The sequence below is a fragment of the Gouania willdenowi genome, chromosome 9 (genome assembly GCF_900634775.1).
Source record: "Gouania willdenowi chromosome 9, fGouWil2.1, whole genome shotgun sequence".
Classification (NCBI taxonomy): Eukaryota; Metazoa; Chordata; class Actinopteri; order Blenniiformes; family Gobiesocidae; genus Gouania; species Gouania willdenowi.
The window spans coordinates 35,203,005-35,217,757 of record NC_041052.1 but is presented as its reverse complement, the minus strand read 5'-3'; the positions used below and the strand labels follow the sequence as shown (position 1 = coordinate 35,217,757).

Here is a 14,753-nt window from a genome sequence, read left to right as displayed (position 1 = left end):
TCTCTCAATCATATGCAGTAGAGAAAAAAAGTGCCTTTAACTTTGATTTAAAAATGTTCACATTGGATGCTGACTTCAGCTCCGCTGGCAGTTTGTTCCACTTCTTTGCAGCATAACAACTAAAAGCAGCATCACCATGTTTACTGTGAGCTCTGGGCTCCACTATCTGACCTGTGTCCATAGATCTGAGAGACCTGCTGGGTTCATACCTGACCAACATGTCACTGATGTATTCTGGACCAAACCCATTCACAGATTTATACACCAGCAGCAGAACTTTAAAGTCTATTCTGAGGCTGACTGGGAGCCAGTGTAAAGACTTTAAAACTGGAGTAATGTGCTCTGACCTCTTTGTTCTGATTAAGACCCGAGCTGCAGCGTTCTGAACCAGCTGTAGCTGTTTGATGCTCTTTTAAAGGCAAATATATCTTTCAAGGATACCTGTAGTGAAAATGTGTATAATAAAAAATATGTTTAATGTATTACCAATAAACTAAATATGTGCAACTTTTTTTTAATAAAAACTAAACACATTAAAATTACGTTTTAGAAGGATTTTATACCTTCCGGCATAAACTATGGAAAGCCGTCATTTTGGACAGGATATGACACACTTTCTTTCATCAGCCCTGCCTGTCGCTTTAAATAAATGATGTATTGTGGGAGATAGAGGTGCAACAGGTCTGTTTACATTGTGGGAAGAGTAGTTTTCCTGTTGGCTCTTGTGCAGAGAAAGATTGTATCAACAGTGGATGCTTAAAGCCTGTCCCTCTCTGCTCCAGAGGACAGTGCACAGCCTGCAGCGCTCACAGCTCCAGCTGTTAATGATGACGCAGCCTTATTAGTGTCGTTATTTGGCTTAGAGATGCGAAGGAAATGCTTCTGCTGAGTTTTTCTTTTGTTGTTATAGCAACCATTGGCCTGTACATTTTCAGTACAGGTACCCTTTAAGTACCTCAGGTGGATTGTTAACTCAATATTTAATATTCCCTTTGACAGAAACTGACATTTCACCCAAATGATTCCTTTCTTTCCATCAGTGAGGCAAAGCAATCCTAGCAAAAACTGCATGAAGCAGTTCAACAGAAACAGTCGACCTTGGCTTAAAACATCTGTTATCCCAGGAATAGCATGGCCTTTGCGTTAGGGCGAGTCAAACACACATGCACACACAGACGCGCACACACATGCACACACAAGTACAAACTGGAGCGGATCAAGATCTCAGAACCATAAGCCAACCTACACTGTAAAATACCATTTCAATCCAATTTATGGACTTATATTTGTATCTACGTTTGATGTGTGATTTGATTATCATTACCAAAACAGTTAAATGGATTTTTGGGATCATAACTTGATCTGAAACATATGTAACTACAAATGTGTAAGCCATCGTACTGTAACATGGTTCCTCAGGTTTGGGTTTAATTAAATTGTATGAATGAAAATGACAATACTGATTTTTCCCAATTACAATAACAGTTATAATTACATCATAATTGTAATTAATTATCAACGCGATTACAATTATAATTGACTCCAACACTGAGTGACAGTATAAAAAAAATTATCTAAAACTTAAAGTTCCCTCTGCTGTGGCAGCACCAGGGTTGGGGTTCAATTATAACTGCAATCACGTAATTGATAATTACTTACAATTTTTATGTAATTATATAATTGTAATTTAAAAATATATTGCTGTTGTAATTATAACTGAATTGTAATTAAGTTCAGATAATTGCCTTTGTAATTAGTGACGATGCATTAAGGCATCCTTACTACTGTAATTGTAAATACTTTATTCCAGTTATTATTATTATTCTTCCGTCTAGCTCTAACTACTCCCGCAATTTTCAACCAATTTCAATGAATTTAGTCTCAAACTGTTAAAAATATTCAACTTTTTTATAACTATTCAGCTTTTTGAGTTGTTGTCCTTTTTGCTGCCATCCACTTACCTTGGAACTTTCAAGCACTTCATTCTTTAACTGATTCAAACCATTCAACTTTTAACATGTTCAGCTACTACCTCCATCCCTTTTCAACTTCTTTCAACTTACTACTGTGTAAACTGGACTTCTTACTGGTTTTTCCTTTCATACTGGGTTTTTAACACATACTACTGTGTAAACTGGACATTTAACTGGTTTTACCCTTCATACTGGGTTTTTAACACATACTACTGTGTAAATTGGACATTTAACTGGTTTTACCCTTCATACTGGGTTTTTAACACATACTACTGTGTAAACTGGACATTTAACTGGTTTTACCCTTCATACTGGGTTTTTAACACATACTACTGTGTAAACTGGACTTCTAACGTTATGCTATTGCTTGGTTAATGTTCTAATGCTAACACTAGGCTAATGCTAATGTTAATGCTAGGCTAATGATAATGTTAACATTAGGCGAATGCTAATGCTAGGTCAATGCTAACGCTAAGCAAATGTTCATGCTAGGCTAATGCCAATGTGAGGCTAATGCTATTGCTAATGCTAGGTTAATGCGAGGCTAATGCTAGGCAAATGCTAATGTTAGGTTAATGCTAATGCTAAGCTAATGCAGTGCGACGCAGGCCAGCACATGCATCCTCACTTGCATTTTCTTCAGGAAATGCAAATATTAAAGTTGTAATTGGCATGAAATTTCTATAAAAACTGTCAATTATAATCAAATTAAACACAAAACTGGGGAACCATGTTACAGTTCTATAGCTTACACATATGTAGTTAACAATTATTAAAATATGTTTCATATCAAGTTTTCACACTACCTTCCGGTTCTCTTGAGGATCATATATAGGGGTATACCAACAGAAAAAAAAAGGCTTAAACACCCACACCAAAAATATTAATACCAATATTTCTCAAGAGATGAAAAACAAATAAGATGATAGATAATATTTTTTTGTGTATTTTACAGCTGATTTATGCTAACAGAAAGCTAACACAAAAGGAAGGTTAAGTTAATAAGGCTCAGTAATTGTGATCAATTTGAATTTAACTTTAGTAATTGAGAACGTAATTGTAATTTACTTTCAGGGGATAAATAATAATTGTAATTTTAATTGTAATTGAAGAAAATGCTGGTCATCGTTATCATAATTGAGTTGTATTTGAACATCGATAATTGCAGACACAATTGTAATTGAAAAATGAAATTGACCCAAGCCTGGCCAGCACCATAACATTACATATGATTAGTATTGAATTACAGGTACATTCAGCTACATTTAATCCAGGCTGGATTAAATGGTTTTGCCCACTGTGGGTCAGTCCCGTACCTTCAGTCTGCCTCACTGCTTAACCCTCCGCAGACTGGCACATTTCACTATCTGAGCACCTTTCTTCACATCCACAGTATCGGGCTACATCCAGGTGGGGGGGAGGTTTGATGGCAGGAGAGGTACAAACATTGCAGAGAGGTGGAATGGCAGAAGAAGACGAAGACAAAGACGAAGAAGAAGAAGAGGACATATTTGGAAGGGTAACGGTAGAAATTTAGAAACATGGGGGGGAAAAACAAAAATAAACCCACATTGAAAAACAGGGAGAAGGAAAACATGAGGACACAGAGAAGTGAGAGACAGATAGTAGATGACGAGAGAGGAAAGAGAAAAAAGAAAGAAATTATGAAAACAGTCAAGCAGGGACAGAAGTGCAGTCTGACAGCTGCAAAAAAGATAATACATTGTTTTTGCAGCACAGGTCGGTGCCAAATATTTGTGCTTTTAATCAGGGTTGGTGTCAATTATAACCGTAACCACCTGATTCAAAGTTAAATACAATTATGACGTAATTATAATTGTAATTGTAATTTCAAAAATCTGTTGCTGTCGTAATCATCATAATTAAATTGTAATTGAGTTTAGATCATTAACTTTGTAGATGTAATCGTATGAGAATTTTATAAAAACTGTAAATTATATTTTAACGCAAAACTTGGGAGCCATGTCACAGTTCTATGTACAGTTATACACATATGTACTGTAGTTAACAATTATTAAAATATGTTTCATGTCAAGCTTTCCCACATTTGACCATTTAAAAAAAAATTTAAATCGAGGGTTATAGTGACACAAAAAAGGCTCAGATGCCAACACCAAAAATATTGAAACTTATATTTTCATTGATTAGGAATCCTAACAAGGAAACCAATAGATAGGAAAGAAATTAGATGATAGATGTTTGTTTTTAGTATTTTTTACAGCTGATTTAGAACCCGTTATCATTAGAGATGCTAACAGAAAGCTAACACAAGATGAAGGTTAACTTCTATAAGGTTATTTATTTCATGCTCAGTAAATGTGATTAATTGTAATTGAACTTTAGTAATTGAGAACAAAATTGTAACTGACTTTCTGAGATTAAAAAACAATTGTAATTGGAAGAAATGCCGGTCACTCTAAACGTAATTGACTTAAAATTGAACATAGGTAATTAAAAATGTAATAGTAACTGAAAAATGTAATTGACCCCAACCCTGCTTTTAATACATTTATTACTATTTGTGCAACATCTAATAAATTAGGTTTTAAGTGTACACAATTCCAACAAATCTAGCAAAATCTGAACACTTTTAAATGGACTTTCTAAAGCATCCAGTGCATTCAAACAAGACTGACTCCACTCTGACTTCTGTAGCTTTGATGAGCTTTTTAAAGAGGCAGAAAGACAGAGTCACTACATTTATACCATTCAGTCGACCATGGGTGAGAAACAAATGTGAAGTGCAGATGAGGCTTAGGGATGGCGTTCTCGATAACAGGGGTTCTCAACCTTGGGGTCAGGACCAAATTTGGGGTCATGAGAGGCTGGGAGGGGGTCACCAGATGCCTTAAAAAAACTAGGATTTTTTTTTCTGAACAATTTGAGCTAATTTTTGCTTGGTTTTAATTTTTTTCTGCAACTACACCAAACTTGCCATATTTTAACATATTTTCATCCCTTTTTTGCCATATTTTTGCTCCTTTTAATGCATTTCTGCTACATTACTCCCATTTCTGCCACTTCTCCATGAAATTTGAATGGCTTTTCTGCACATTCTTTCCACTTACAAGAAATTTTCAGCACTTATTAACCCTTTCCACCACTTTTCCCATGCACCTGATGTCACATATGTTAACCCATTATTGTCACTTTTAACCTCTTTTCACCATATTTCATGCTTATTTTTAGCCCTTTTTTGGCAACTACCAAACTTGCCATATTTTAACCTATATTCATCACTTTTTTGCCATATTTTTGATACATTACTCTTATTTCTGACACTTCTCCATCAAATTGTTTTGCAAATTTTTTCCACTTTCAAGGTATTTTCGGCACTTATAAACCCTTTTCACCACTTTTCACACCTAATATTGAATATGTTGAGACAAATTATTGTCACTTTTAACCTCTTTTTGCTTTATTTCATGCTTATTTTGGCCAATTTAACCACACTAATGATTTGTCATGCCCACTATTTGCCTGTTTAAACTAATTGTTCTTACTTTTTAAATTACAATACCCCAATCCCCCTCCCCCAATTTTATCCAGTTTTACACCAATATTGAGACTGAACCTTTTTTTACCACTTTTTCAGTCAGTTTTTGGCCACTCCAATTTGCAACATTAAACCAATTTCTGTGGTTTTTAAAATCCCATTTCACCACATTTTCCACTTTTTTTGGTCACTTTTAACCCATTTTACTTCTGATTAAAACAAGGATTTACATCTTTAAGATGACTATATACCATGGCACAAATAATACTAAACTTCCTGGATAACAGTAGATGTTAATCAGATAAATGAATAAATCACAGATTCATTGAACAATGGACCATCATTTTACTGACTTTATGGATGGACCCCAAAAAGCTCTCCCCTTTATTCCCCCTTATAGATGGCCCTGTCTACACATGACTGTTCTAGAATGTTCTGGTCTGTGTTCAACCACCTGTAGGTGACCCCGCTATCTGGGACCTTTTTTTGGGGGGGTTGCGGCCTGAGAAAGTTGAGAACCACTGCTCTATAAGATGTTGGACTGTGAGCAACAAAAGCACTCAAGCAATGATGATGTGTTGTTGTTGTTGTTGTTGTTGTTACATGCAGTGGGTGAAACAGCAGTCAGGGATATTTGGGTGAAAATTAACATTACAAGCAGTCAAACGAAAAACTGAGCTGTAACCCTGCAAAGTGTCTGACCTACAAATAGACTCATGCACGTTTAAGCCACGCAAGGGACTGTCAGGTTAGGGCAGAATCCTCTATCCATCCTGCTTAGTTCCCTGCACGATGTTGGTTTAAACCTCATCAGATGGTGTTCAGCTCCATTGTCTATCGCTAACAGCAGCTGAGACACATTAGAGCCCACCTTGCTGCTGTCACGACCCAAGACGGCATAGCTCATGAACTGCTCGGGATCGACCTCCAGCTCGTTGGCGTCCTGCAGCGAACCCTCCAAGCTCACCTCCTGCACCCCCTCTTCTGCAGAACCCTTCCCCCTACGCACCACCTTACGCACAATCTACCACACACACACACACACAGCCACAACATGGGGGTGGGGGGAGGATGAAAAGGTACAAAGGGTGGAGAAAAAACGTTTGATGCACGTGTGAGGGAATGTTCGCACAGAACCAAAGTCATACGTGGAGTTTGCGACCTCTATAGTGGTCAAAAGTTTTCCCAAATTAATTTGAAAAAATATGATTTATTAATATAATGTACATAATGCACAAATAGTGTATTTTAAGTGCCATAAAACTCAGTGACTGTACAAAATATATATGAATTCATTTGTTGTTCTTTCAAAATGACAAGTTATTTCTTGGCGCTCGAGTCATGTGACTTGGTTCTACTTCTGTATCATACATTAACTGCATCCAGCAGTTACTTTATGGTATTACAGCAAAAATGAAGCAGAAAGCGGCCGGCAGCCTGATTTTATCATGAATTTACAACATTACTTACTTTTTAATGACAAGGTCATCCTCACAGAGATAAAAAAAAAATAATTACTGGATTCAGTAAGACATGGCATCGCTTTAAAGCAGGGGTTCTCAACTCGTCTCACCCTGGGACCCACATTGTGCCTCGGTCTTTAAATCGCGACCCACTTTTTTTTTTTTAAATTCAACCAAGAGTTTTAGTTTTAATCTTTTTTTAAACAAATCTATATTTTTTGCTGTGCAACATGCTTTTCACAGCATGCCTGTCAAAAGAAAAGTTTCTTTCAAAATAAAAGACAAGTCACACATTACAGACATTAAGTTTTTTTTTTTTTGGCCAGCTTTCCACGACCCACCCAGTACAGATTCGCAACCCACTTTTGGGTCCCGACCCACCAGTTGAGAATCACTGCTTTAAAGGTTTATGTCGCCATTTTTTTTCCAAGTTTGACAAAATCATCTACTGTGTTTGCTGTGATTGTTGTGCCTTAGAATGATTTATATGGTTAAAACGGAAGATTCTAAGCTTTCAAATGAGTGAATGAGTGAGAATGATGCGTCAACATTATCAGTTACGTTACCAATCATTTTTGCAATATTGTACTGTGAATGTTACACACATTGTGGTTGGAACGAATCTCAAGACGGTCTATGTATTTAATTTTATTCTGTCTTTTGCCCCCCCAGCAAGAATCTCAAACTCCGCCGATGACCAAAGTGTTTTCAAAACACTTGTGTGGTCTCATCTTCAATGATTTTTAAACTAAAAATCATCAAGTAGGACCTGAGTAGATGATATTATGAAAGTGAAATAAAGGAAGACAAGAGTTACATGAGTCTGAATAGAATCAAAACCCACCGACCTTTTTCGTGACGATATTTCCGTGTTCATCTGTGAACTGCTCCTCGCTTACATGATCCCCTGCAAGATCTTCAACCTCATCCCCCTGTGCATAGAAACACAGAAAAAAAAAAAGCATGTTTTCCTTTTTAAAATTGTGTCGTTATAATCCAATAGCTGTAGCTGGAGTGGGATTGGTTGTGAGCCCCTAAATCCGGGGGCTAACTGCAAACACAGAACAACAGATGGGCTGCAGATTGGTGAGGGGTTAAGGGCTGTTTGTACAGCCCAGTAATGTAGCAGTGATGATCCCCAGTGTTCACTAATGTCTCATTTTGACCGTTTCAATTACATTTCATGATAATACAATTAGGGGCCCTGATAATCCACAGCATTTATTTATAGCTCAAGAGAAATGTGTGAAAGTGTTTAATGAAGAAAAGACTGAGACCAGAGTTGGAGAAAAAGAGAATGAAACTTTCAGATAAAATAAGACGCAGCTGGAAGGAAATGTAACATGACTACTTCATAGGGAAAGTTATTTTTATTTATTTTTATATATATATATATATATATATATATATATATATATATATATATATATATATATATATATACTGTATATATATATATTGAGAGCTAACAAGCTTTGCTTCTTCTCACTCCTTTTCAAATGTCATTTATTTTATTTTTTTCTATGCTTCATTATTATTTTGCTTCTGCAAAATCTTCATTTCTATATTATGTTGTGCAAATAATTTGTTAAACAGCAATCAGGTACCCTTGTACTATTTGCATGTTCAGAATTTAAAAAATAAAAATAAAAACTTTAACCATCTGAATATTTTTTTTAATTATCTTTTACATTGCATTTTACTGATATTGCTTGATACGCTAACAGTGGTGCCAACGTTGGGCAGTGACACAAACATAACCAGATTTTGATAAAATATCAAAATATATATCTCGGTTCATAATTGACTGATCTTCATGAAATTTGACTTAGTTATGTTGGGTTGGTTTCTCATTTACACCATTAACTTTCATCCTGATTGGATCATGATTGCACATTTCATTACAGTTTTTTTTTTCTTTTTTTTTTAAATGTAGGTGTTAATACATTTGGACCTACTGTATTGTTATTAATGGGTATATACCTTTTTTCCAAGTCTTTGAAGTGTGAATTATCATGGTTCCATGATCAGAATCACTGATACAGATAACTGCCAATATCTTTGGAGGAGGTTTGCTCTCTCTGAGTGCTCTTGTTTTCATATGTGAATAGAGTATAAACAAAATTTTCTGACCTATTTCTGACAATAATTTAATCACACATTAGCTGCGTTTCCGTTACACTTGGAAATGCTCTAAATCTAAATAGCACAATAAAAACTGGTAATGGAAACACTTGAATTTTGAAAAAAAAAACCACCTAAATATTGCTAAAAAGTTTTCATGCTTTCATGAGGAGGTAATTCAGACGTTTCCATATTGAAATGTGTCGCATTATGGAATCACATTTTCCGCAAATACACGTCACAGTGACTGACTATACATGTCAAATGACGTGATGTACCTGGTCACATGACCACTTCTCTCCAAGAAAACATGGCGCGGTACATGTGTACAGAAGAGAAGACCGATAATTTTTTTTTTGCATTATACGTAATAAAAATATTCGAGAAAATAACAAAGGAATGCAGAGTATTATAAGGAGTCACAAGGCTCCAAAACAGGGGTCACCAACATGGTGCTCGCAGGCACCGGGTAGCCCACATGAACCACGTGAGGTGCCATCAACAGCTTTGAGTCACCACTGAATTTACTTTCCAGGATTCAAACTTAAAGATAAATACAAATGATAGATGTAGTTAGTACTGCTGATGAAGTTTTTAACTATCTTTCATGTGACAAATTTGTTGCAGATTTGGTGTATTGGCAGTGGTAGGTTATACATAATATGATATGAATATGATTTTTTTCAACAAAACACAAGGTATATTTTCTGTCAAATGTTTTGAAAATTAAACAATTGACATGAATTATGAGAAATAAAGTGTTTCATGTTGAAACCTCAACATTTCTTACCTTTTTAAGTTACTGCTAGTCTTATTACCATACCCTGTAATTAAAGTGAAACTGTGAAAATGTAGAGTTTAAGAAGAGCTTTTCTATCTAGTTGCCCTTCAGACTATACATGTATGAAGTCGCTCACAGTTTCAGAAAGGTTGGTGACCCCGCCTCCAAAACAACCTTAAATTGAAACAGGTTCAAAGCACAATTACACTTTGTAGACATTTAGAAATAGTTAGTAATTCATATCTGCCCCATTAGTCTCAACGTCTACAAACATAGTCTGTTATTTCCTTTTTACTCCATCCACCACCACATTCCTCCTGCTCTCTGCTTAAGTTTCTGTTAAAACGCACTCTGCTCGGTTCCTCTCCTTATACCTTTAGGATGACTCGACGGCGCACCACGCGGGTAGTGACGTTCTCTTCTTCATCAGCGACTCCCTCAACCTCACCAAGCTCGTAGTCCAGCTGAGCGTGTACGTAGGTAAGCACCGAACGCACTGAGCCGCTGGCGATGTGGAGGACATTCTGACAGCTGATGACCAGGAACGCCAGCAGCACAAAGCTGAAGAGGAGCTCAGTCACCAGGGCCCACATTACCCCCCAAAAAAACTACTTCCAGCAAATCAGCAAAGCACCGCACACCTCAGGTCTTCAGTCCTGACTCCTGGGACTCTTGTTTCCCACACCGTGTGACTCTCAGCTCCAGAGAGATGGTAACAGCTGCAGCAGTTTGCCTTTCACCCTCGATTCAGTCAGAAAGTGTCTTTCATTTCACATCTAATCTTCATTTCCCCCGCGGTCCGTATTCCCTGCACTCCCAGTTCACGATAACCCAGTTCACAAGTCAAGTCAAGGCAAAGCAACCTTGGGGGGTCATCTATCCCCACCTCTCTCTATTTCTGACCATGTGATCTTTGGTCTTTAAATATCCTCTGCTTCTCCAAAGTGGCTCTGCTTGTAGTAGTCAGAACTAATACCTTTCTTGCTAATCAGTTTATGTCTTAAAAAATACTTATTATATTATAACAAAGACTAACTCATACAGCAGCAAAGACTCATAAGACCAGTTCTTGACTGGTGTAAGACAGATATTACACTGTCACTGTTAGTAGCCTGAGAGCATACACTACGCGCTCTATGTTCTATTTTCGTCTCTAGCCCTTTGATAGCTGAGTCCTTTACAGTGCAGCGTATCTATGTTGGCGTAGAAAGTTAGCGTGGCAGTGCGTGGGTTGGGATACTGTAACATGAGTCAGAAAGTCAGAACCTAGCGCTATATTTGGCCACACATACTGCATGTGTCCATCTTGGGCCCTAAAACCCCCTGGTGTGCACGTGTGTGAACGACTAATGGATTTCTACAATTTGTCGGACACTGACTGACACAGTCAATGTGAACCTAGTCTCTCTGTGGGGAGTTGTGTTTTTTGGGACAGATGATAAATGAGTACATGGACTGCGATTATTATTAATATTATAAAAGCCTTTGACTAAGCTTTCTGTTCTCTTTTTTTACTGGATAGTTCTGAGTTCGCTAAACATTTTTTAGGATGAATGTGTTTGCTGTATATCCCTTTACCTTTCAAATCAACAGTCCCTTCAGACTATACGAGTCAAGTCTCCCATTTTGGCCTGGAAACACCTGTATTTTACCCCTCCTTCCCACCATCCTCATGTATTAATATTCTCCTGTAAATATCCCATATTATAATGTAATTATTTTTAAAAGATAAATAAATAAAAACATTCCACCTGCAGTGGCCTGGGTGGCAGTTCTGGAGGGATTAAATTAGATTAGATTAGATTAGATTAAATTAGTGCCAACAGCAGAAACAAACCCGTAAACCCGTCTTTCCTAAAGAGGAGCAGGTTTGGGCACAGTTACTGTATGTGTCCCGTGAGATTCATGACTGAGATTTTAACGTAAGGAATGACGTAAGTTAGCATGAAAAATCCACCAAGCACAAGGGCCACAAATATACACTACTTCCAAAAAAGTGTTAAAGGATGTAAAGTCTGCAGCAAATCTGTATAATAAGTCATTAGTGAATAACAGAGAACCACATGAGAGAGCATGAGAAATTTAATGAAAATGTGTGATGAAAATAAAATGTTAATGTCTAACTTAAAGACAAGCAACGTTGAAATTAAAAGTAAATATACAATGTGTTGACTTGTATATGAACTGGAAGTATATTGAATTAAAAAAATGTGCACGTGTATCACCTAACTGAGTTTAGTAAGTCAGTGTTTCCCACCCTCATGTACCCCCCGAGGCCTCTCTTCAGATTAGGAGAACCCCTTCGTCACTCCAATTAGTAACCTTTCTATTTACATGTTGTTAACATGTTGCCTCTGAAATCTCCTACAGCTTGAAAATGTCAACCTGTACGTTAAACGCACACTTAATATCAGTTTTGTGCATTACAATTATTGTATATCAAAGAATATATTTACCTCAATTGTAATAATGTGCATAATATGTTTAGTAGGATATTAAGGCCACAACATTGTTTGATCTATTAATGACGTTTATTATCAACAGGTGGAAAAGATGTTGGATAAGCATGTACAGCGTCTGAAATAGGCTTAAAAATGACTCGTAGAAATAGATTCAGCAATGTTTCCAAGTACCCCATGCAATGTGTTCAAGTACCCCTAGGGGTACACCTACTCCCAGTGGGGAAACACTGTGGTAAGTGATTGATAAGTGGGTATTTTAGTTTTCTTGTACACCTGTCCTTAAATATAAGGGATACTGGAGCTTGGTTGGGGTGGCGGGACGGCTCTTAGCAGGCAGCAGAACATTTCCCATATTTTCATATCCAAAAGTTGACAGGTATGGTTTTGGGAAAAGTTTAATTCTCTGTGTAACGTGAAAGAGAATCTTAATCAGTTATAATCACTCCTGGAAACAATGTTGATCAATTCTAATGTTGTATTCTTTATCCAGTTTATGCTGTGATTGACACATTTCTCACCTAAAGAATAAAAAATCCTGAAATGTTGCAGATTCTACAGATTCTGATGACTATTGGTGATACACTAACCTGGCTCTTTAGGCGCATGTCGTCCCAGGTTCTCAGGTCTGGTACCCGATGTGGGAAACCCAAACCCTTCTCAAACGGCTGGGTGCCCCTGAAGTGACTTCGTAAGATCTCCGAGTGCCCCATGTCTCTCACAGGCTGAAGCAATGATTCCGGGGACACACAGGACTGGTCTCCATCCAAAGAGTTGTGCACTGATGACATCAAGCTCTCCATGGCTTGCCTGGGTTTAGGCTGGTTACCCATCCAATTCTGGGTTGGGTTGGTAACAGGTACCCAGCCTGGGCCAGTTTGTTCCTGTAGGTAGGAAAGGAAAGAGCCTCCACTCCCTCCATTTCCACCATTACCTGACCTGAGAAGAAATTGGAGGTTCAATGGGCTGGTATACACACACCGGTTATCTTTACTGATCTTCTCACACAACATAATAGACTAGCCCCGATTCTCAGAAAGGTGAATGTTAGAAGCATTTGGGGGTAAAAGTGGGTAACGTAGCATATTTGGTCAATTTGGGTACATATGCTGATTCAGAATATCAATGTTCCCAAACTGTAACTTGAGCCCTTTACCTCTTAATTTGAAAATCAAAATGGCTGACAAAACAGCAGATTTTTTACTGTAGATATTCAGATTGTGATAATGTCGGTTAATTAGGTAAATTTTTTGTCAAATCAAATCAGTTTGGGACATCCTTAACGTCTGTTACATTATACTAGAGAACAAACTCTGCGGAGCACATTCCACCGCAATGCAACATATTGTGCAAAGATAATCGTTGATGATATTAACAATACTTGAGAATGAAATCATTCATTTGTGTTCATGCAGACAAGTTGTTTACTAGTATCACTCCGTTTTTTATACCTGCATAGTGCTGTCCATCGTAGCTGAGTTTTCCGACATTTGCATCGCAAAGTTCTGCACAGTTGTTGGCATGAGTACTTCTGAATAAGTACAAAATGGATGGATATTCAGAATCAGCACATCAAAATTGTCCAAAACTAACATGTTGCCTGCTTTTATCCCAATTTGCTGCTAACCGCTAGCTCCAGCAATCTTTTTGAGAATTGGGCCTAGTCTATAGTGAATGTAGGGAATCAATTATTTGGACTTGAACATTGTAGACACATGGAGCTGTCACCAAACTCACCTGTCTCCATTGCGATCTGCAACAAGGCTGAGACCAGGCGACTCACTCAAACGAGCGTACACCCTTTGCTGTTGTGGTCCTGCAAGAGGAGAAATTCCTTCCTCTGAGCCCGTCCCACCCTCTCTTCCTCCAGCTCCAGCTCCATTCCCTCCGGTCGTACTCGTGACTGCTGACACCTCTGAACTTGCCTCTGACCCCTGACCATTGTTCAGCCCGTTCAGATTGATCCCAGCAATGGTGCCTCCAAGCGAGGCGGGCGTCGTCGTGCTGAGGGAGTCTACGCCCATCTCTGAATCGTCTTCGGGCAACTCAATGGAGCCACTCAGCATTCCCACCCCTGCGCTGGCTGCGCTGGCCTGACTGGCCGGCCGGCCCAGGCTACCGTACGGCAGCCCCAGCAGACCCTCTGAGTCATCGGCATTACTGCACTCCAATGAGGAGTCTTCAACAGGTACCAAGGAGGGGCTGTTGCCAGAGGGCCACACTTGCACATCCGACATCTCCATCAAGGTGTCTTCTTCTGTGGTGGCAATAGGTGCGCATTCCAGACTGGAGACTTCCTGCCAGTAGGGCTCAGCACCCAGCGGGGAAGGCAGACTGTACTGCATGGAGGCGGGTGAGAGAAGCTCTTCCTGTGCAAGGCCGTAACCTGGAGCGAGACAGAGAGAGGCACACTGACACCCAGCCCCCTGCCTCGCT

The 14,753-nt window shown here is 38.3% G+C and overlaps 1 protein-coding gene across 2 annotated transcripts in view; it reads right to left on the bottom strand.

Annotated features, from left to right (window-relative positions):
* Positions 1-14,753, bottom strand: part of ank1a (ankyrin 1, erythrocytic a) — a 178,443-nt gene that overhangs the window by 985 nt on the left and 162,705 nt on the right. Inside the window, exons 40-44 of one of the 2 annotated variants that reach the window (XM_028457620.1) lie at positions 14,055-14,703; positions 12,908-13,256; positions 7,802-7,885; positions 6,362-6,514; positions 3,290-3,373 (exon numbers count right to left, since the gene is read on the bottom strand). In XM_028457620.1, coding sequence (XP_028313421.1) covers positions 3,302-3,373; positions 6,362-6,514; positions 7,802-7,885; positions 12,908-13,256; positions 14,055-14,703 — 1,307 coding nt within the window. In that variant the 3' untranslated portion in view covers positions 3,290-3,301. Of the gene's footprint in view, positions 1-3,289; positions 3,374-6,361; positions 6,515-7,801; positions 7,886-10,232; positions 10,967-12,907; positions 13,257-14,054; positions 14,704-14,753 lie in introns of those variants that run through there. The other variant, XM_028457621.1, reaches the window with a different exon arrangement.